Here is a 24,277-nt window from a genome sequence, read left to right as displayed (position 1 = left end):
TATCATAAAGTTAAAAACCTCATACAAATGACTGCCACTAGTTGAAGAGAGATATTGGGCGTCTAATTCAAAAAGGCCAGTTAATGAAATACATGTAAGGAGTTGCACTTAATGTAGGGGAAAGGTTGCCTTAACTCGAGAGAAGTCAACAGAGAATTCCCTAAACAAGAAGGAATATAGACTTAGAAGATGTCGAGCAGATTTGCCACACGCTAAATACCACCTCTAGAGGGTTTGTAGGAGGTGGAGAATTGAGTTCTTCTCGAAGGAGATATGATCACCAAGTTATGCATATACTTGAGTCATTATAGGAATTGGAGGTTACCTATCTACTTGTGATTGTTTTTTCACACCGAGATGCTGCCGGAAAATTACCTCATGAATATGGCCCAATAGCCATTAGTGTGATATTACATGAATGGGATGTCAAAAGAGTTCTCATCAATCCAAGGAACTCGGTCGATGCTATGTATTGGGAGGCAATTGAAAGGATGCAATTGGATCCTGAAATTCTCCATCATTATAAAGACTTATCAGTGGGATTTTCAAGTGAGCATATTAAATAAGTGGTGAAAATAATATAAAATATATAGGCACTTATTAATTTATTTTACAAGTAATCAATATAAAAACCCCAATTTATCAATGAAAAGTGATAAAAACACCTATTTGGACTTTTTAACTGCAAATCAATCAAAAATAGGTGAAAGAGACTGAAAAACCATCAAGTAACACACAAAGACTATGCCAAGACACATGTTTATAAGCAAGGCTCACTAAGCAAAGATCATAGGCGCGTTTAGTGAGCACATGCAGCCAAAAAGACTCATGGATAAGTAACTTCAAAGTTAAGTAATCATCTTCTCTAAGCCTAATGTAAAAGTGGGCTTAGTGCAAGACGATTCATGACTGAAAAACTAAGTTACTTCATGGTGAAGAAAGGGTTTATGTCGTAGCCGAATATGGGTGGTGTGCCTAGCGAGATAGGGAATGTACGGCAAGTCGTATTAGAGTTGGAGTTTCTTAACAAGGAAGAAATTCGGCATGCTAGGCTAATATGGACAATGTGGCTTGTGAGCTTACTTTTCCCAAGCCTATAATAGAGTTTACTTGTAACACCCGGTATTTAGTTAATTATTTAATTATATACATTCAAATTATTTCGAATTTAATTATTGAATTTGTGGAGTGTTGAGAATTGTTGACATGGGTTTTTATGATTAATTAGTTGATTAATTAATTGATTAAGTTGTAGAAATAGTATTGAAGAAATACTAAATTTACTATATGGACTTAATTAAGTGATGGTGGTAGTAAAAGGTGGGGTGTGAATGTTAGGCCCAATAGGTTTAATGAAATTAAGTTAAGATAAGGATTAGGCTAATTAGAAGAGAAAAAGTCTTGGGGAATTGGTCATGGGAAGTTGTAGAGAAGAGAGAAAATAGGAGAGAAATTCATTCCCGTTTTTCTTGCAGCAGTCTCACTAAATCGAAGATCCCCGATTCGTTAACCGTTGGATCGTCGCCAAATTTTGTGGGTAGGTTCGCAACACCTATAGCTAACTTTTGACCGTTGGGATCTTCAAAATAAGGTCTGAGTTGTGAGATATGATCATCGCACTGTAGCTGCATATTTGGGAAAATTTTCAACTTTTGATTCTGATTAAAAGAGGCAATGGTTGGGAGCTAAGGCTAGATGGCTTCGATCGGTAGAATTGTAGAACGGACTCCGAATACAAGGTAAGGGGTGGGGTTCTAACTCTATAACCGAACTCATGATGAATGGTATGCGGGGGTTAATTTCGTAGGAAATTATTCCGGTTTATTTGTGTGTGATTTATGTTGCAAAACAATAATTTTTATGCTATTGTGTCGAATCTTGTTGTTGTTGAATCGATAGTGTAGTTAAATTTGTAGTGCAAAATAATTATTGGAATACTTGGAGATAGGAATATGATGATTGTATGTGGGATTATGGTGTATTTAGTTATCCGAAATTAATTGAAAATTGTAGAGGTAGTTCGTATATGCTAGTAGGTGATTGTGATCGGCTTGTTTTGTGAATTATGATGAGTACGTTGTGTTGTTATTTCTTTGTGATTTATGAGTGATGTGTATATTGTTGTTGTTTTATGCGAAGTTGCAGGATGTTTCAGTGACGATGTATACCTCTATTTATTGGTATAGCGACGATATAGGCTTATGCCTTTCGTGACGATGATGTTGTTGTTGTATGTGTTTGTTGCATTCATATACATATGCATTTTGGCGACGGCCTGGATTGGCAAATTAGTGACGAAGGCTTATGCCTTGATGCCTCTGTTTAACTGGCAATTGGCGATGGGGGCTGAAGCCCTGGGTACCACATGCATGTGCAGTTGTAGAGTCTCATTGTATGTGGCATGAGTGTGATTTAATTGTGATGTGATGTGACTTGAGTTGTTGTTAAATTGTGATAATATGGAGTTGTAATTATAAATTGTTATACTAATGACGTGTTGTGACAGGTATTGTCTGGAAGATGAGAAATAGTTGTTATAACTATTAATATGTTGTTGTTATTTATTTTTGTTAATTATAACTGTTCAGGTTAATTGTTATTATAAATGTAGTCTGAAAGCTGTAACGTGATAATTTCGTATGATTAAATTCTAATATATTGTTTATCATGCGTTTGTTTATATTGGTAGATATCTCACCCTTTCTGAATGATGTTTCCCTACCATGGGAAATTGACAGGTACTCAAGATAGCGGTGGAAGTTTGAAGTGATTTTATGAAGTCTTTAGTTGCTGTTATTCGAGTTGGTGTCTTGCTCTGATACGTAGCACTCGGGGGGATAAATGCGTGTTTTAATTATTTGTTACTTGCTGAATTTTTAGTGATGCTTTATTGTTGAATTGTAGCTTAAAGCTATTTTGCGAAGATGTTATGATTAAATTGAAAATTGTGAAGTTTTGTGAATTCCGCTGCGAGATAAAATAATTATTTTGATAAAGTAATTTTTTAGGATTAATTTTAAATTTTTGTGCTATGTATCTATGAGGGAAGGCAAATAAGCCGTAACTGTTTTTGAAATGACGAATATGTGATACCTCAAATGAACTTGTTTGAAATTTATACTCTGATTTTATTATATTTTTCGGGTAGAATTTGGGGTGTTACATTAAGTGGTATCAGAGCAGGTCGGTCCGTCCGACCAAGTTGTCTAATGTTGTTTATTCCTCTGTACGCGACAAGTGTGTGAAACACTGTCGATACTTGTTGCTTTCTGGTTGTTGCAAGAATTAGTTTCAGCGAAGTGGGGGAGAAGCTTTGCTTCTCGGATGTGGTTCAGTTGCACGTTTGCAAAGAGGATTGTTGTCTTGGTGTTTCGAAAACTGAATTTCGACGAAAGAATGTGTCTCTCGAGTTATAAAAAGTTTGGGAGTGAAGAGATATGTTAAGAGTTTTTTTGGAATATGTTTAAGTTGAAGAAAAACAGGTTTTGGAGTGAAATTTTCGTAAGCAAAACGCAGGAAATTGCTGAATTTGTTGTGAAACTTCAAAAATTCATAACTGGAGTTCTGGGTATCCGATTCGAGTCCCGTTTGAAGCGTTGGAAAGCTAATGAGAAGAAATTTATTTAAAAAATGGTTCCATCAGCTTTAATAGAATTATTTGTAACAAGATGATGTTGGAAAGAGATGAAGTTTGCGGTTACGCTTGTCCTTGGGACCAGACTTGTGCGTTGGTGTTGCGCTGGACGTTAGTGTCAGAGTTGAGTGAATTTAAGGAGTAATTAATAGGTTTGTTGAAAATAAATTTTAAGAATTAGTGTACCATTTGAGAAGTTTTGGAGATACCGTAAAGAGTGTCGCTGCATGGCGTCGATGTTCGCACTTTCGAATAGCGTTGGAATAGTTTACAAGTTAGTAACGGTTATGTTGAAGAAGTACCGGAATGGTCGACATATGTGTAATCGATTTGAGATGTGTTAATGGTTTGTTATGTTGGATGGTTGGACGTGGAGGTGAAGTTGATGATGGTTGTATCGGATAAATTTTCGAGGACGAAAATATTCTAAGTGGGGAAGAGTTGTAACACCCGGTATTTAGTTAATTATTTAATTATATACATTCAAATTATTTCGAATTTAATTATTGAATTTGTGGAGTGTTGAGAATTGTTGACATGGGTTTTTATGATTAATTAGTTGATTAATTAATTGATTAAGTTGTAGAAATAGTATTGAAGAAATACTAAATTTACTATATGGACTTAATTAAGTGATGGTGGTAGTAAAAGGTGGGGTGTGAATGTTAGGCCCAATAGGTTTAATGAAATTAAGTTAAGATAAGGATTAGGCTAATTAGAAGAGAAAAAGTCTTGGGGAATTGGTCATGGGAAGTTGTAGAGAAGAGAGAAAATAGGAGAGAAATTCATTCCCGTTTTTCTTGCAGCAGTCTCACTAAATCGAAGATCCCCGATTCGTTAACCGTTGGATCGTCGCCAAATTTTGTGGGTAGGTTCGCAACACCTATAGCTAACTTTTGACCGTTGGGATCTTCAAAATAAGGTCTGAGTTGTGAGATATGATCATCGCACTGTAGCTGCATATTTGGGAAAATTTTCAACTTTTGATTCTGATTAAAAGAGGCAATGGTTGGGAGCTAAGGCTAGATGGCTTCGATCGGTAGAATTGTAGAACGGACTCCGAATACAAGGTAAGGGGTGGGGTTCTAACTCTATAACCGAACTCATGATGAATGGTATGCGGGGGTTAATTTCGTAGGAAATTATTCCGGTTTATTTGTGTGTGATTTATGTTGCAAAACAATAATTTTTATGCTATTGTGTCGAATCTTGTTGTTGTTGAATCGATAGTGTAGTTAAATTTGTAGTGCAAAATAATTATTGGAATACTTGGAGATAGGAATATGATGATTGTATGTGGGATTATGGTGTATTTAGTTATCCGAAATTAATTGAAAATTGTAGAGGTAGTTCGTATATGCTAGTAGGTGATTGTGATCGGCTTGTTTTGTGAATTATGATGAGTACGTTGTGTTGTTATTTCTTTGTGATTTATGAGTGATGTGTATATTGTTGTTGTTTTATGCGAAGTTGCAGGATGTTTCAGTGACGATGTATACCTCTATTTATTGGTATAGCGACGATATAGGCTTATGCCTTTCGTGACGATGATGTTGTTGTTGTATGTGTTTGTTGCATTCATATACATATGCATTTTGGCGACGGCCTGGATTGGCAAATTAGTGACGAAGGCTTATGCCTTGATGCCTCTGTTTAACTGGCAATTGGCGATGGGGGCTGAAGCCCTGGGTACCACATGCATGTGCAGTTGTAGAGTCTCATTGTATGTGGCATGAGTGTGATTTAATTGTGATGTGATGTGACTTGAGTTGTTGTTAAATTGTGATAATATGGAGTTGTAATTATAAATTGTTATACTAATGACGTGTTGTGACAGGTATTGTCTGGAAGATGAGAAATAGTTGTTATAACTATTAATATGTTGTTGTTATTTATTTTTGTTAATTATAACTGTTCAGGTTAATTGTTATTATAAATGTAGTCTGAAAGCTGTAACGTGATAATTTCGTATGATTAAATTCTAATATATTGTTTATCATGCGTTTGTTTATATTGGTAGATATCTCACCCTTTCAGAATGATGTGTCCCTACCATGGGAAATTGACAGGTACTCAAGATAGCGGTGGAAGTTTGAAGTGATTTTATGAAGTCTTTAGTTGCTGTTATTCGAGTTGGTGTCTTGCTCTGATACGTAGCACTCGGGGGGATAAATGCGTGTTTTAATTATTTGTTACTTGCTGAATTTTTAGTGATGCTTTATTGTTGAATTGTAGCTTAAAGCTATTTTGCGAAGATGTTATGATTAAATTGAAAATTGTGAAGTTTTGTGAATTCCGCTGCGAGATAAAATAATTATTTTGATAAAGTAATTTTTTAGGATTAATTTTAAATTTTTGTGCTATGTATCTATGAGGGAAGGCAAATAAGCCGTAACTGTTTTTGAAATGACGAATATGTGATACCTCAAATGAACTTGTTTGAAATTTATACTCTGATTTTATTATATTTTTCGGGTAGAATTTGGGGTGTTACATTACTTCTTCTTCTTCTTCTTCACATTCTTGTGCAAGGATACAAAAGCTTTTTTCAGAGGTGATTTTTTGTATCGAGTCGATGATTCGATGTTCCTAAGCAATCATCTAATAAATAATTATCATGTGTAAGGAATACAAAGACTTTTTTCTGGAAGTGATTTATACTCTAATGTTTTGTTTGGGAGTTTGAAGGAGAGATGAAATAAGGGCATCGAAAAAAGAATTTTTTTAAAAAATATAGAGAACATTTTTTTTACGAAATGATTTTGTATAAAATGATAAAATAATATTTATCATTAACATATTTTTAATTATGAAAATATTATAACAACATATTTTATATTTGAACAAGTTGTCTAAGCCTTCAAAAATCCTTCAAATTCCTCCTCCAATACAATTTTTAGGTTTCCTCAAACTAGAAGAATTTTAATTTATGTTTAAAAATAAATATTTCAAAATCTTCTTCACCTAAATGTTTCTATTCTTTTCACTCAATTCATTCCTTTTTTACAAAATCCTCTCTCTTTTCCTCAACAAACTCTCAAACAAAGTCTAAATCATTTCATAATTTCTTAAAAAGATGAAAAATATTACACCCAAAAATAGTTGAATAATAATAATAATAATAATAATAATAATAATTCAGTTGCATAAATTAAGACTCACGAGCTACATAAATCAAATAGATTCATAAAAGTTTATCTACTATTTAACTGAGAAAAATTTAACTACTTAGTAATTAGGTTTCTATGGAAGATCTTTTCCCTGAAATAAGGATTATTCCCTCTTGTAAAGCTTCAGGTTCGGGCATCAGCAAATCAGCGCAGATCGAGAAAGACAAGATTTGGAAGGTCGCTGATAAGCAACCTAAATCCTTTGTGGAGGCGGTGAACAATGTTTGCGACATCCCGATTAGTCAATTTCCTACACCTTGTTTGAAGGGAGATAGGTTGGCAATTGTAATTCCAAAGGATGAATATCAGAAGGGAGTGGAAGCGTGTAAGCACAATCTTCATGGAAGGGTAATCTGGACTAAAGGTTCTAAGCCTCTTACGGTCCAAAACTTGAAGGAGAAGGAGAAGTTGCTTGGTCTGTGGAAATCTTTAGGAAAGTGGGGTTTGACATCTCTGGGTAAAGGATATTTTGAATTTTCTTTTTCCAGTTTGGAAGATGTTCGCAAAGTTAGGTCCATATCTTCGTGGAATCTTAACCCAGGAATCCTAAAGCTTTTCACATGGAGCAAAGACTTCAACCCTGCTATGCTCAAGCAGTCTTCAGCTCAGGTATGGGTTTGCATCCATGGCTTGGCTCAGGAGTATTGGAGGCCAAAAATAGTCTTCGCTATAGCTAGTAGTGTAGGGACGCCTTTATGCACAGATTCTGCCTCTAATAGCAGTTGTTTTGAGAGACCTTTTGGTCACTTTGTCAGGGTTCTGGTGGATATGGATCTGACTAAGGAATTGAGATATAAGGTGCTTGTAGAAAGACAGGGGTTTGCCTTTTTTGTTGAGCTAGAATATGAAAAGTTACCAGAATTTTGTAATCATTGCATTTGTATTGGGCACAACACGAGTAAATGCAAAAGAAAAGAGACAATCGCAGGGGTTGAGGGCGGTAAGCATTTCAACAAGGTAACTGAAAAAGTTGTTACGCAGGTGAGAAACTCTGAGGCCTCACCTTCTGTAGGTGTGGAAGTTGTGGTTCCTACAGAAGAAAATAAGGATGATGAGCATGCTTCGGATAACCCGATCCATACGGTGGCGGTTGTTGAGGCGGATCCCATAATTGATTCAGGGTTGAGAAGGAGTGGCAAAGAACCTCTAGAAAATTTTATTGAGGGACGAGACGATGAAAACTCTGAAGAGGATTCTAGCTTTATTGATGCTACTCAAGATAACTTTGAGGCAGCGGTCCCAGATACCAATAATTTGCAAATTAATAAAGATCTAGAGTTTTTGAACTCATCTTGGGCTAATATGGTGGAAACTGAATAGAGGCAGGACCAAGGAGCTCTTTTGGAGGGTATTAATTCACAACCGGATACAGATGGTTTTCAGAAAGTTAAATCCAGATCAAGGAAAAAATCTCAACAGAAGTTTCCAACTAGGAATAATTATACTACAAGGTCTAGGCCTGGAAGTGCAAATAATTCTCCATGAATTGTCTATTTTGGAATGTGAGAGGAATAGCCAACTCTCCTACAAAATTGGCTTTAAAGAGGTTAATTCAATCTAATCGTCCGCAGTTTGTTTTTATAGCTGAGCCTTGGATGGAGGAAGCATCGTTCCCGTCTTCTTGGCTTCAAAGACTCAATCTGAAATATTTTGCTGTGAATAATAGAGTTCCTAACTCTCCTAACTTGTGGTGTCTGTGTGATATTGGTTTTTTTCCAGACATTGTAGATATTGAGGATCAGCACATATCCTTTTCCTTTAAATATTTTGGCAAAACTCTGGGCATTTCAGTGGTCTACGCCTCTACTTGCTATTTGTCCAGGAGAAACTTGTGGAGTAGGCTGCATACTGTTTTCAATCAGCACAGTCCTCCTTGGAGTATTATTGGAGACTTCAACACTATAATTGGAGCACATGAGTATAGTGGTTCTTCTACCCCTGCTAGAGGCCCTATGATGGATTTTGCTAATTGGTCAGATAGTAATCATTTGATACATATTCCTACTAGTGGCGCCCGTTTTACTTGGTCGAATGGGAGAAGAGGCGCTAGTCACACGCAAAAGAGACTTGATAGGGCTATTTGCAATCAGGATTGGTTAGATGTGTGCCATCAGATTTCTTGTTCCACTCTTGTTCGCAACAGATCAGACCACTATCCGCTTCTTTTTCATTTTGTCTGTCAGGATTCTGCTCAGGTTAGGTCTCATTTCAGGTTTCTTCAATCCTGGACCCTTCATAAGGACTTTCATAAAGTAGTGGAAGATTCTTGGAAAGTCAATGTCGTAGGTTGCCCAATGTTTATTCTTTCTAGGAAGCTTCAACTTCTAAAGAGTAAACTCAAAGTTTGGAACAAAACTGTTTTTGGTAATGTTCAAGACCGTGTAAAGAAAGTTGAAACAGACTTGGGCATTATTCAAAAGTTAATTGATCAGGACGGTTATAGAGACGACTTGGCTGACAGGGAAAGGGAGGCGCAAGTTCAGTTGGATGTGGCTCTCAACACTGAGGAATTATTTTGGAAAGAAAAGGAGAGAGTGCAATGGCATGCGGAGGGAGATAGAAATACAAAGTTTTTCCATAGAATCACTAAAATCAGAAACTCTACGAAAGCTATTCACGCCTTGAAAATTGGAGGAGTTAGCTATTCTAATCAGGATCAGATTGCAGAGAAGGTAGTTGGTCACTTTAGGGATTTATTTGACAGTTTTTCTGTTTTGCAGAAAAATTCTCTCGTCGAAGATGTCATTCCTTCGTTAGTGAACGATCAAACAAACTGTTTGCTTACTTCTCTTCCTTCGGAGATAGAGATATATAGTGCAGTTTTCAATCTTCATAGAGATAGTGCAACGGGTCCAGATGGGTTTGACCCAATCTTTTATCAAACTTTCTGGAATGTGATAAAGGAGGATGTGATAAATGCTACCTTACAATTTTTCAAAGGGGGATGGTTCACTCATGGCTATAATTCAAATACCTTGGTGCTTATTCCACAAGATAAGGAAGCTGACAGTATTGAACAATTTAGACCGATTGCTTTAGCGAACTTCAAGTACAAGATCATTTCAAAGGTTTTGGCGGATCGGCTTTCTAAGGTGTTGCCCCATATTATTTCCAAAGAGCAAAAGGGTTTTATTGGTGGTCGTAGCATTCGGGATTGTATTAGTCTCACCTCCGAAGCCGCTAACTTGCTGCATAAAAAGACGCTGGGAGGGAACATCATGCTGAAGGTTGATATTGCCAAAGCGTTTGATTCTTTGAGCTGGAATTTTCTTCTCAAAGTCCTGCATCAATTTGGTTTTAATGAGAAGTTTTATTTGTGGATTAAAAGTATCTTATCTTCAGCCAATGTCTTCATCTCATTAAATGGGCAGCAGCATGGATATTTTAAGTGTCAAAGGGGTGTTCGGCAGGGTGATCCGCTTTCTCCCATTCTGTTTTGTATTGCTGAAGACGTTCTTAGTAGGGGGTTAGCTAAGCTTGTTTCAGAGAACAAATTCAATCTTATGAAGGCTTCCAGGAATGTCATGGTCCCGTCTCATACTCTTTACGCAGATGACATAATTCTGTTTTCCCGTGGCAGCATTTCGACGTTAGATTCAGTTGCAAATTTATTCGCCTTATATGCTGATTGTTCTAGGCAGGTTTGCAACCTTGAAAAATTTGTTATTTATGCAGGTTCTATGAGCAATGAAAGGCATTGTTTTTTAGCTAGCAGGATTGGTTTCACAATGGGGCAGCTTCCATTCATTTATCTTGGGGTCCCTATCTTTAAGGGAAGACCTAAAGCTTGCTATTTTCAACCTTTGGCGGATAAAATCAGGATTAAACTGGCAGCTTGGAAGGCCAGCTTGCTATCTATTGCGGGTCGTATTCAGTTGGTTAAATCGGTTATTCAAAGCATGACTATTTACTCCATGATGGTCTACTCGTGGCCAGTTGGTCTAATTAAGGAGGTGGAAGTTTGGTGCAGAAACTTCATCTGGAGTGCGGATATTTATAAGCGGAAGATGGTTACGGTAGCTTGGAAGAAGTGTTGTACTGAAGTGAAGGACGGGGGGCTCGGGATTAGATCTCTTAGAGTTCTCAACGATGTTGCTGACCTAAAACAGTGTTGGAATATTATAAATGAGCAAGAGGACTGGGCAAGGATTCTGAAATCTAGAGTGTTGAAGGGCGGGAGAAAGGTTAAGTATCATGTCTACTCTTCCATCTGGACTGGCAGCAAAGCTTTCCTTGAGGTGATCCGAAATAATTCGATTTGGATGGTTAGTTCTGGGGAAAACATTAATCTTTGGCGGGATAATTGGTGTGGTCAAGCGTTGAATGAGTTACTTCACATCCCGGAAGAAATTCTTAAGCAATTACAAGCTCCTTTAAAAGATATTATTCACAATGGTATTATCGTTCCTCCTAACGATCTTCTCCGATTCTGTCCTTCTATTTCTCAGCTAGCAGCTAATATAACTGTTAACCAACAGGGAAATGACAAGCTGATCTGGAAACCATCTACCAATGGTTTGTTATCGCTTAAAGACGCGTACAAATTCTGTTCGGCCCCTGTGATTCGAGTCTAGGGAAATCAGGTTTGGAGTAACGTCATTCCTCCTTCAAAATCCTTCCTGTTTTGGAGATTAGCTCAGGGGAGGCTGCCTACGGATGAGAATTTGCTGCTGCGTGGCCAGATTTTCATGTCGGTATGCAATCTTTGTTTCAGCAGTTCGGAGTCTTCGCAACACCTTTTTTTTAACTGCCTTTATGCTGAGAATATTTGGAATTGGATCTGTAATGTGTTGGAGCTAGGTCTGTCCATTACTTGTTTGGGGGATTGCATCTCTATTTTGGATGGTGCCTACTCTGAGCAATGTCGGATAGTGGTTAAAGCAGCGGTAATTAACGTTGTCGCTTGTATTTGGTATGCTTGAAATCAGGCAAGGTTTCAGGATACTCATGTTCATTGGAAATCTAGTTGTTCGACTGTTCATTCTCTTACTTCTTTGTCGGGTAATCTTACTTCTAAGAGAGCGAATGCTTCTATTTCGGATTTTGTGCTTCTAAAGAAGTTTCAAGTAATGCTGCACCCTCCTCGTCCTACTTCTGTTCAGAAAGTTTTGTGGTCTCCTCCTCTTTTTGGATGGACCAAGGTGAATGTTGATGGGGCTGCCGGCGGATTGCCATCGATGGCTGCGTGTGGCGGCATTTTTCGGAATTGGAAAGGGGAGCACCTTGGTAGTTTTAGTTGTTGCTTAGGCGAAGGAAATGCTTTATATGCGGAGTTCATGGGGGCTATTCTGGCTATGGAGACAGCTTTTAGCAAAAATTGGACTAATTTGTGGCTGGAGTCCGATTCCTTGTTGGTGGTCTCTGCTTTCCGTAACTCTTCAGTGGTTCCGTGGTTGATTAGAAGTAGATGGGTGTTACCCTAGGATTTCGACTTATTAAATAATGGTAAATAATCCCTAAAACAAGTGAGATTATTAAAGAATCTAAAGAGAAAAGTCTGACTAAAAGGTCTTGTTTAGTCAAAGCTGACGTTCGACTATCTATAAATCATCATTGCCAAGGTTCGACTAGAATTAGTCAATATGCATGTTCGACTAGAACAAACAGAAAAAACATAGACGTTTTGTTTAAGTATAGCCCTGAAGTCGGAAGGCATCAGAAGTTAAGAGGCAGTTTCAAGCAGTTTTCTGGCAGTTTTAACAGGACGCGTGGAGGTCTCACAGTTGAAGATCTTGCATGTCGAAGACACGTGTTGACTGATAATCAGTCGACCGTTAGTAGAAGTTATTTTATTTTTACTATTTAAGCAAGTTCCATAGGAACAGTTTAGGGTCCGCATTTTCTACAAAACACAAGTAAACTCAAATCTCTGTGCAATAATGAGTGACGAGTGCAACTTTGGAATGTATGTATGCGTACCAGTGTAATTTATGCAATCATTTTACGTTATATTTCATTTTCAGTGCACATTTACTGCTTTTTAATTGCTTTTATTTACTTTAAAGCCTTCATTTTCAGTGCTTACTTTTACTTTCAAAGTCACTGTTGCATTTAATACAAATCAGATACACGTAATAAACAAATTAAAGCAATTAGTCCTGGAATATTCTAGTTGATTCCGCAAAAGTAACCTTTAAAAAGGAAACTAGCGCTTGTTTACCATTTTTCTGTGTAAACAAATTGGCACGCCCAGTGGGACTCGTCAATTGCTGTTTGTTTTATATTTGTTAGTGCATTAGTTATGTATGATTCTAAGAAGTGGTCGAAAATTAACTAACATATCTGAAGTTAATGCAAATGATTCTGACCTTTCTGGAAACCAAGGAGTTGTTCTAACCGGAACAACATCACAAAATGCCGCAAATTCATCCCCAGTTAGAACAACAAATATTGGTGGATCGACGGCAGCAACATTGGTATCATCACCAATGAACGTACGGTCACCGTTTAACCCATTACGACCGCCGTTTCATGGAATGATACCTCCACCAGGTTTTAACCCTCAGTTTGGAATGCCTACGTCTATGATGCAAGGTTTACACACTAATCCTTCATTGTACTCCGACAGCATGATGGCAACAAGCACATCAAATCCAGGGGGTCGACCTATGGGCATAGGTTACAATAACCAGGTTTTGCCATCTTTAAGTACTACGTCAATGTTGTCAATTCGACAACAAATAGACGAAAGTAATCATGAAATGGTGAATGCCCTTACTCAACAAATGGGAACTGTTTTTACTCCCATGATAAACAATACGAACCAAAGTTATGAAATATTGGCTAGACAAATGGCCAGAATAGCAGATTTCTTTGGAGCGCCCCCACAACCAAACCTTTCGACTCCACAAGGGTCGAATGTTAGAGTAGTTGAAACTCCTAGAAATGGGGAACAAATTGAACAAGAAATCCCTAGAGTAGTACAAAGGCATCAAGATGCTGATCAGGTTCTTAGAAATATCCAGCAAGATGTCAATGTTGGACACAATAATATCTCGAATGTAGTCGAACAAATCTTAGTTCAGAATGGAATAAATGTAGCTTTGCATAGACCAAATTTTGTTTCCCCATTGTCAGAGTACGTAAGGCAGACAGAATTGCCTAGGGGTTGGAAAATTCCAAAATTTACCAAATTTGCTGGTGAGACTGGCGAATCGACAGTCGAACATATTGCTAGGTTCCAGACAGAGGCTGGAGAATTAGCAAACTACGAGAATTTAAAAGTGAAATATTTCCCAAGTTCTTTAACAAAAAATGCCTTTACTTGGTTCACGACCTTACCTCCACAATCTGTATTTTCATGGAGTCAGTTAGAACGATTGTTCCATGAACAGTTTTATATGGGACAGTCGAAGATTAGTTTGAAAGAATTAGCTGGAGTTAGGCGAAAGGGTACAGAAACGGTCGATGACTACCTCAACCGTTTCAGGTTATTGAAAGCTAGATGTTTTACACAAATTCCTGAACATGAGTTAGTCGAAATGGCTGCAGGTGGGTTAGATTATTCCATAAGGAAGAAATTAGATACCCAACATTTAAGGGATATGGCACAATTGGCAGACAGAGTGCGCCAGGTCGAAAGGTTAAAAGCTGAAAAAGCCAGAGTTAGTAAATATCATAAGAAAGAAAAGATAGCTTATGTTACTACAAATGAGTTCGACTCTGATAGTGATAGTGAATACGAAGAGGGAGAGGTCAATGTGGCTGAATTGAAGCCGGGACCACCATATATTTGTAAATTACTCAAGCCCTCAAAAGATAAAAATCCGATCGAAAGTAAAAATGATAAATTTTCTAGTAAAACGTATTCATTTGATATAACAAAATGTGATGAGATATTCAATCTGTTAGTAACTGATGGGCAAATCATAGTACCCCCAGGACTTAAGAATCCTCCTCTTGAACAAAAGAAAAAAAGAGGATTTTGTAAATTTCATAATTTCCTGGGTCATAAGACTTCTCAATGTGTTCTTTTCAGGGATTTGGTGCAGAAAGCTTTGAAAGAAGGAAGGTTACAGTTTGGAGAAAAGCCAAAGTCATCAATGCAAGTGGATACTGATCCCTTGCAAGTCGAAGAGGCTCACTATACTGAGCTTGCTGATGTGATGATGGTCGAAATTACTGATGGTTTCGGCGGAAAGCAAGATGGTGCTACTGATGGCAAAGTCTTGAACATGGTCTATCCTGAACCAAACGAGAGCCTTTTGAAATTCCTAGAGAGGTGTCAAAACAACAACTCTCAAGTTGGATTATGTCCAAGGTGTGATGCTGTTTTCAATGTTGATGCTGCAAACAAAGTGAGGTTCGACCCTCGTCGAGGCAAGAATCGTCAATTCATGTATACAGGAGAAAATAGTGGTCGAAGGGCTGGAGAGTACAGGAAAAGGTTTGAAAAGCCAAAGACTTTTCGACCCAAGACGGATGTCCCTGAGGACAAGTGGGTGAAACCCATTAACTTCAGAGGAGGTAAACGTCCAGAATGGCAGATCCAAGGTACTGGAGCAAATGCTGAAGGCTCTTGGACTGATTGTGGTTCTAAGAGGAAAGACTATATATCTCCAAATTACAAAGGAAAGAATCCTATGACTCGAACGCAGTGGAGGCGTTACCAAAGAAGCCATAAGAATGGCCAGGAAAACTCAAAGATGATGCAGGCAGGTTTCTCTCACTACCAGCCGAAACCTTTTCAGAGGAGATTGACTGAAGAGCAGGCCAAAGTGGCAAATGAGAGGTTGGCTGCAGGAATGATCCTGGGAAAGAAACTCATCAAAGAATTAGTTGATGATGATGCTCCGATTCTCAATACAGAAAAAGAGCCTGAGTATTCTCCACTGTCGGATGAAGAGGTCGACGATAACTTTGACATAGAGTCAGATGAGTTGTTAATTGACTGTGGAATTGTATCTGTACTTCCAGCAGAGTTCGACAGAGTATCTGAGGTGTCTGAGAATGAAGATGATTTTCTCCTTGACGAGAATGTAGAAGAGACGCCTGTTTGTTATTATGTAATGGGAAAAGGAGTAGTGGAAGAACAAAAGGCTGTGTTTGAGAAGCCAGATCGAGGAATGATGTATCATTTGAAGCCTTTATTCATAAGGGCAAAAGTGGATGGGGTTCCAATAAACAAAGTGTTCGTCGATGGTGGGGCTGCTGTGAACTTAATGCCCTATTCCTCACTTCAGAAAGTGGGAAAATCTGACAAAGATTTAAGACCCCACAATATGGTGCTGTCTAATTATGAGGGTAAGACAAGTGGAATACTTGGAGTAATTCAGGTGAAATTAGCTGTTGGTTCGACTGTCAGGTCAACCATCTTTATGGTGATTGCATCTCAAGCCAATTTCAAGTTACTTCTAGGTCGAGAATGGATCCATGGTATGGGGGCAGTTCCCTCTACTTTGCATCAGCGTGTGGCCATTTGGAGGCCAGATGGTATAGTGGAAAATGTTGAAGCTGACCAAAGCTATTACAAAACTGAGAGTGGTCGCAAGCATTTCGATCAGCATCTGGCAAATGTAGCCCCTTGCTACAAAGCAGAAGAGGTGTATTCTTCTGATGAAAGTGTGTCTAAGTATCTGAACTTGGACCCAAATTATGGTTTCATTTGGAATAAAGAAGATCCTAATGAACCATTGAATCATGAAAGTCCTCCAGAGGAGAGGACAACAGTCAAAGATGATGACCACTGAGTCAGAATATCTGGCTCGAATAACGGCTTATTTGGCCGAGAACAGGGAAAAAACGGCTTTAGAAGCCGAACTAGAAAAAAATATGGCCATTGAGGCCATGATGGTAAAAAATGCAAACAATCAGGAAATCGATCACCAGGTCGAAAGGTTTAATGGGATATACGATGACGAACCTTTAGGCTTCGAAATGGATCCATTAGGATCGGTAAAAAGAATGCAAGCTCAAGATCCTCTTGAGGAAGTTGACTTAGGTGACGGAGTCATTAGAAAACCTACTTATGTAAGTACTGTTAGAACAAGATTTGTTCTTATCAATTATCTTAGTTTTGATGATAACAATAATATGAATTTTGCTTAAGATAATATGGTACTCTAATCCAATGCAATTTCCCTTTCAGGAAATATATATAAAGAGTACGCATAATTCAGCGCTCAGAAGATGTGTCTCAAATGGTTCAGCATGCAACATCAGAACATGGTCTGGCAAGACATCAGAAGATGGTCGAAGCAGAATCAGAACATGGGTCTATGGAAGCATCAGAAGAACATGAGATCAGAAGCACTGAAGATCAGAAGATGGTATCACGCTCAGAAGCACTTCAAGGTCAGAAGATCAGAAGATGCTGTGCACCAAGCTGTTTGACTCTGATGATATTCAAACGTCGTATTCACAAACATCAGATCAGAAGGAAGTACACGTGGCAGACTACGCTGACTGACAAAAGGAACGTTAAAGCTACTAAAGGCTACGTCAGTAGACACAGCGTGAACAAGGCTCGAGGTAGTTGACAAAAGCGTATAACATTAAATGCAAAGCTGTACGGAACACGCAAAGCATTAAATGCATTCAACGGTCATCTTCTCAACGCCTATAAATATGAAGTTCTGATGAGAAGCAAGGTGAACGATTTTCGCACCAATACAATTCAAATTCACTTGCTGAAACTCTGTTCAAATCTAAACTCAGAATCTTCATCTCCATCAAAGCTCACTACATTGTTGTTGTAATATCTTAGTGAGATTAAGCTTAAATTGTAAGAGAAATATCACAGTTGTGATTATCGCTTTTAAGAAGCATTTGTAAACTCTTGAATAGATTACATTAAGTTGTAAGGAACTAGAGTGATCAGTTGATCAGTATACTCTAGGAAGTCTTAGCAGTTAGCTGAGCAGGAAGTCTTGGCAGTTGGCTGAGCAGAAAGTCTTAGGAGTGAACTAAGCCTAGAGTGATCGTGTTGATCAGTAGACTCTAGAAAAGTCTTAGGAGTGAACTAAGCAGTTGTTCCTGGAGTGATCAGGTTGTGATCAGAAGACTCTGGAAGACTTAGTTGCGGCTAAGTGGAAAACCATTGTAATCCGTGCGATTAGTGGATTAAATCCTCAGTTGAGGTAAATCATCTCTGCGGGGGTGGACTGGAGTAGCTTCGTTAACAGCGAACCAGGATAAAAATAATTGTGCATTTTATTTTTATCGCTCAAGATTTTAAGTCACACTTATTCAATCCCCCCCTTTCTAAGTGTTTTTCTATCCTTCAATTGGTATCAGAGCGCCGGTTCTAAGGTGCAAGCACTTAACCGTGTTTAGAAAAGATTCAGGAAGAGAAAAACGCTTCATTTAAAAGATGGTTGATGAAAGTGAAAGGACTATACCTACACCTGCATCTACATCTGGCTCTGCTGAGCAATACAACGGTAACAATGGTTATACTAGACCGCCGGTATTTGATGGTGAAAACTTTGAATACTGGAAAGATAAACTGGAGAGTTACTTTCTGGGTCTAGATGGTGATCTATGGGATCTTCTGATGGATGGTTACAAACATCCAGTAAATGCCAGAGGCGTGAAGCTGTCAAGGCAAGAAATGAATGATGACCAAAAGAAGCTTTTCAGGAATCATCATAAATGTAGAACTGTTTTGCTGAATGCTATCTCTCATGCTGAGTATGAGAAGATATCTAACAGGGAAACGGCCTATGACATATATGAGTCCTTGAAAATGACTCATGAAGGAAATGCTCAAGTCAAGGAGACAAAAGCTCTTGCCTTAATCCAGAAGTATGAAGCCTTCAAGATGGAGGATGATGAAGACATTGAAAAGATGTTTTCGAGATTTCAAACTCTGACTGCTGGATTGAGAGTTCTTGACAAAGGATACACCAAGGCTGATCATGTAAAGAAGATCATCAGAAGCTTACCCAGAAGATGGGGTCCGATGGTGACTGCATTCAAGATTGCGAAGAATCTGAATGAAGTTTCTCTGGAAGAGCTTATCAGTGCCTTGAGAAGCCATGAGATTGAGCTGGACGCAAATGAGCCTCAAAAGAAAGGTAAGTCTATTGCATTAAAATCTAATATCAAGAAATGCACTAACGCTTTTCAGGCTAGAGAAGAAGATCCTGAAGAATCAGAATCTGAAGAAGAAGATGAACTGTCCATGATTTCCAGAAGGCTAAACCAACTCTGGAAGACCAAGCAAAGGAAGTTCAGAGGCTTCAGAAGTTCAAGGAAATTTGAACGTGGAGAATCTTCTGATGAAAGAAGATTTGACAAGAAGAAGGTCATGTGCTATGAATGCAATGAGCCTGGACACTACAAGAATGAATGTCCAAATCTTCAGAAGGAAAGTCCCAAGAAAAAGTTTCATAAGAAGAAAGGTCTTATGGCAACCTGGGATGAGTCAGAAGAAGATTCAGAAGATGAGCAGGCCAACTGTGCGCTGATGGCGACAGAAAATGACGGATCAGAATCTACATCAGAATCAGATTCTGAAGAGGTATTTTCTGAACTTACTAGAGATGAGTTAGTTTCCGGTCTAACTGAACTTTTGGAACTCAAGTCTCAGATCAGTTTCAAATACAAAAAGCTGAAAAAGCAATTTGAATTTGAAACAAAGAAGCTTGAGTTGGAGAATTCTGAATTAAAGGAAAAACTTTTAAAATTATCCAATAATGTTGGATCTCCTTCTGATTCAGAAAAATCCACTCCCAGTCTGAACCATATTCTGAAAGAATATGATTTAAGTTTCAGGAAGTTCCTATCTAGAAGTATTGGCAGAAGTCAGCTAGCTTCTATGATATATGCTGTGTCTGGAAACAAAAGAGTTGGCATTGGTTATGAGGGTGAAACCCCATACAAACTTGAACCTGTTGATGAAATGAAAATTACATACAAGCCATTGTATGATCAGTTCAAGTATGGCCACTCACATGATATTAGGCACACCTCACATGCACAAAGTTTTCACATTACACACACTAAGAAGCATGTGACACAACCTAGGAAATATCATGAAACTCACATTAAGAATTATCATGCTGTTCCTCCTATTGCTTACAATGTTAAACCCAAGTTCAATCAGAACTTGAGAAAATCTAACAAGAAAGGACCCAAGAAGATGTGGGTACCAAAGAAAAAGATTATTTCTTTTGCAGATTCTCTTGATATCAAAGAAGACAACATTCAACATGACTTGACACCTGGATTCAAGTTGGTCTCAACACTTGAAGGGAAGAAAGATTGTCTCTCAAGTTTTGGTTCTTAAATCTGTTGAAGAAACTTTGTTTGTAGGAATTCAGAAAAGAAAGTTTATTAGTCTTGGAACCATCTGTTTTTGTCTGTCTCTGAAGCATTGATGTTTCATTCTTGATACTACAGAATATACAAAACATTGAAACATTAATTGTGGACAAATCAGTAAACATCTGTTTTGATGATAAACTTGTTTCTGATGAAACAAAGAGCTTAAGAATTTCTGCAGATACAGTTGTGTCCTATCAGAAGCTGCAGGACAAAGAAGCAAACCTCCAGAAGCTGTGTATATCAGAAGTAATGGATCAGAAGATCATTCAGTCTTATATCTGCACACTTCAGAAGGAGTATTTCCAGAAGTGAAACTTGATCAACTCAGAAGCAGTGATCAGAATTTGAAGGCGTAAAATCTCTCTGATATTTACAGCTGTCATCTATTATCTAATGATGAACACGTGTCTGTACGGTTTGTACAAAGCGTGCAGTTGAAAAGACGCCGACCTAGGTAACTGTATTAAATCATTTCATTTACTGTGTTCTCTCTCCTAATGTCATTTCTCATTAAATGCATAATGATTTTTTTTTTAAATCTTTTATTTAACCCGCTTCATTTTCATTCCCAATTTTTTTTTCTCTTTTGTGCATTCATCTCGTTACATCTCTCTTCAAACCCTAGTTCTTGATCTGATCTCAAAGCATTATCACAATGAATTCATCTTCTCGTTCTTCAGTCTCTAAAGATAGCATCACTTCCACACAAAACCGTTTAAACAAAAATGATGCTCCGTTGAAAACTTGCTTAATACCCACGAAAGAACTGGAAGTTTTATGTGAATCGGCTGTGGATATCAACAACCTTAAAGCAAATGGCTTTCAGTGTGATGCAAGAATCCTTGAGCAAGGATGGTCTAAATATCTTGATAGATTGGTTGGTCCAATTTATCCAGAACTTGTAAAGGATTTTTGGGTACATGCAACAGTGACCCCAACTGCCATCATTTCTTTCGTGCTAGGGCATGAAGTGACTATCACTGAGAAACTCATCAGAAAGCTGTACAATCTTAATGATGAAGAAGGTTGGTCTGAGTTTCAACCCCATACAGTTGACTGGACTTTAGTTGCAAAACAAATCTCTACGGTTGCTGGAACTGACTCTGCTTTTACGGGCAACTTAAAGCCTTTTTATAAAGTATGGGCTGAGATTATCCTGGGTTCTCTTCACCATAGGAAAAAGATGCGCTGCTCCTCCTACATCAGCCCGACTCACAAGTATACTCTTTTCTGCATTGGCAAAAAGATAGAGATCAACATCTCTCATATTCTATTTGAGAATCTGAAAACCTCTATCTTTGAGTCAAGAGAAGATGAAAGGGCGAAGTACCCTCATATTCCAAGAACAACCATTCCTTTCGGAAGGATGATTTCAGACATTCTGATTGAAAGCAAAGTGGTGGACTCCATCAGAGATTGTAATGCCTCGCATTTTCTTGGAGTAACTCAAGGTCCCATCTTCAATGGTGTTGATCTGTTCGGACTGGAAGTCATTAAGAATGTACCTGTTATGTGCACAAGCTTTCCTGACATTCTGTCCAGAAGAATTGCTGTTAAAGGGTTCATCTCTCTGTTTCATAAAGAACTTGATCAAGTTGTCAAGTTTTACTTGGAAGATTGCGTGAGGAAGCAATCAGATGTTGATCCTGCTTGGATCCGTGGCAGAGTACTTCCGTCTAAAGAGGATATTCTGAAGAAGGATAAGAAGGAACGACAGGCAAGGTTAAAAAGAAAGGCTGAAGAAGATGAGGCTGAAAGAGCCAAGAAGTTGAGGGTCACCTATGATCCTGACAAGGTGGAATCTAAAGAACGAAGAGATAAAAGGATCAGAGATTCCTTTCGCAGAACCAGATCTTCTTCCTCTTCTTCTGTACAATTCTTCAGAAATGTCCTTACTCCACCTCCTTCTGTCCCTAAACCATCTTTCCAACCACCTCCATCTGAACCAAAAGTAAACTTCACTCTACCAAATCCTTCTCCATCATCCTCCTCCTCTCCCATTCTAAACCCCACACCGTTGAGCATTCTTCCACCAACTCCTTCTGATAATTTCCCCTCACCAATTTCCTTTACAAATACTCCACCCTCTCCTCAAGTCATTCCATCTGACACTCCAACCTCATCAATCATTCTCTCAGATATTCCCTCCTCCTCAACCACCGTACCTCCACCTTCTATATCTCATCCATTACCTACCAGAAAATCCCAACCCTACTGCCTTCTCTATCCAGACTACAAATTTACCTTCAATCCGCCTGAACCTGAACCTTCTACATACCTGGAACTCTTCAGACATGAGGTGATTAGCAGTCTAGATCTTCTGAAGGATGCATTCCTAAATGGTCTGGATGATGTTTCTACAAGAAATCTCTGGAGAAGATTTCGCAAGGATTTTCAAGTAGAAGCAATGGGTGTTCAGAAAAGACTAGTGGCTGCTGCCCCTGGTTACCCTGGTTACCTTCTGGAGGAAGATAATGGTATCTACTACCATCCTCTCAGAAATTGTGTTGCTGCTGAGGAGAAGCCCTTTGTGGATGAATTGGAAGTATTGAGACTGGCTGCTGCAATGGAAGCAAACCCATGCAGGGACATGGTTATCTGGATTCCTGAGTATCCTGTTCTGCTTGGAGACTTCAAGACCTTATTTGACTTTCTGAGGGAAAACCCTTCTAAGAAAGACCCTAGCTTGGTCATTCCAGAAGTTGTTGACCCACCAGAAGTGGAAGGTCCCTCTGCTCCAAGGAATTTTGCTGCCATTCTTCAGGCTCTAGAGAATGGAGACTCTGAAATTCCTGCTGCAGAGTATGGAGATGCTTCTATGCAAGAAGCAGATGCTGAAGATCATGTTGCTAAATCAGACCCTGTTGAGGATATCCCAGCAAATGATACTTCTATGGAAGTTGCAGATCAACATGTCATTCCTGTGGTTGAAAGCGGTGAAACTTCTCTTGATGAACCTTCTCGTCTTGCAAGGACTCTAGAAGCGATTCAGAGGAGACAGGATGAGCAAAGTTCACTCAATGAGAAGTATGATGCTTTCATTGAGAGGCAAGAAGAACACAACAATGATGTCAAACAGATGCTGGCCAAGATCTTGTCAAGACTAGGGCCATCTTAGATTGAGTCTATGTTGTTTCTTTCTTTTCTTTGCATCTGTTTTGTTTCTGTGCATCTGATTTTTTCATCTTGTACTTCTGTACCCATTGGTTGAACCTTAATGAAATCATTTTCTTCCTCCATGCGTTCTGTTTTATACATCTGAATCTTTTTACATATACTTTTTGATGTTATGACAAAAAGGGGGAGAAAGATAAATGATAAATGATTTGATTAAATCTATCAGTTGCTGGGTAAAGGCTCCCACACATTCACTAACATGAACTGCAAGTTCTATATGGTTTAAGTGTTTTGCAGGTACAAAGAAGTGAAGTGAATCTTCAAAGCAAACACTAGAAGCAAAACCATTGAAACTGAAGCAAGCTGAGTGCTGTCAAGCTTCAGAGATCAGAAGCAAGAAAGAAGAATGAATCAGAAGCACTAATAATAGAATTTGAACATTCCTGTTCTGACAAAATTCTATTTGCCCTGATACACATAATGTTATGGCTTTGATACATTATTTGCTCTGATACATGTTTTTAGCCTAAAATGCTCTGATACATTTGGCTTTGATACATATCATGTATTTGAATATACATTTTATGTTCTAACTCGTTCATGCTGACTTTTGTCGTTTAGTTTTTGTTCTGTAACATTTCAGGATGTAGAGATGCTCAAATGATGCTCTGGTACATTCAACAATGTTCTGATACAAATCTAGCATGAAGTGATGTTAGTAGACATTCAAAGTTCTGAAGCTATCCGAGGGAAGCAGAAATCAGAAGATGTGAATGTTCTAAAAAATCCAGAAATTCAAGTTCTGAAGCTGTCCTGAATGGAAGCAGAAGTCAGAAGCTGTGAATGTTCTGAAGATCAAAGAAATTCAAGTTCTGAAGCTGTCCAATGGAAGCAGAAGTCAGAAGCTATGGATTCTCTGAAGGCAGAAGCTCATATGATCGTCTCTACCGAAATAATCAGGGAAGTCTTTTATTAAAGTTCTTCGAGTATTTATTTCAGGGGGAGATTATTTATCTCAGGGGGAGATTGTTAATCTCAGGGGGAGACATATTCATATGCTTATGCTATAGCTGTGTAATTTGTCTTT

At 38.3% G+C, this 24,277-nt stretch overlaps 2 protein-coding genes across 2 annotated transcripts; both read left to right on the top strand.

Moving 5' to 3' along the window:
- The first annotated feature begins 6,879 nt into the window (after nucleotides 1-6,879).
- Nucleotides 6,880-8,124, top strand: LOC131658389 (uncharacterized). The gene has a single exon (XM_058927686.1). The coding sequence runs from the start codon at nucleotides 6,880-6,882 to the stop codon at nucleotides 8,122-8,124; it is 1,245 nt and encodes a 414-aa protein (XP_058783669.1).
- Nucleotides 8,125-13,490: 5,366 nt separating this feature from the next.
- Nucleotides 13,491-14,897, top strand: LOC131661988 (uncharacterized; the record flags this gene model as incomplete). Its single annotated transcript, XM_058931653.1, has 2 exons — nucleotides 13,491-14,250; nucleotides 14,329-14,897. Coding segments are annotated over 2 exons (1,329 nt in total), but the record flags the coding sequence as incomplete, so codon positions are not given.
- Nucleotides 14,898-24,277: the final 9,380 nt, after the last annotated feature.

The sequence above is a fragment of the Vicia villosa genome, linkage group LG3 (assembly GCF_029867415.1).
Source record: "Vicia villosa cultivar HV-30 ecotype Madison, WI linkage group LG3, Vvil1.0, whole genome shotgun sequence".
Taxonomy (NCBI): Eukaryota; Viridiplantae; Streptophyta; class Magnoliopsida; order Fabales; family Fabaceae; genus Vicia; species Vicia villosa.
Note: the sequence above shows the minus strand (reverse complement) of the source record. Positions and strands in the feature narration are given on the sequence as shown.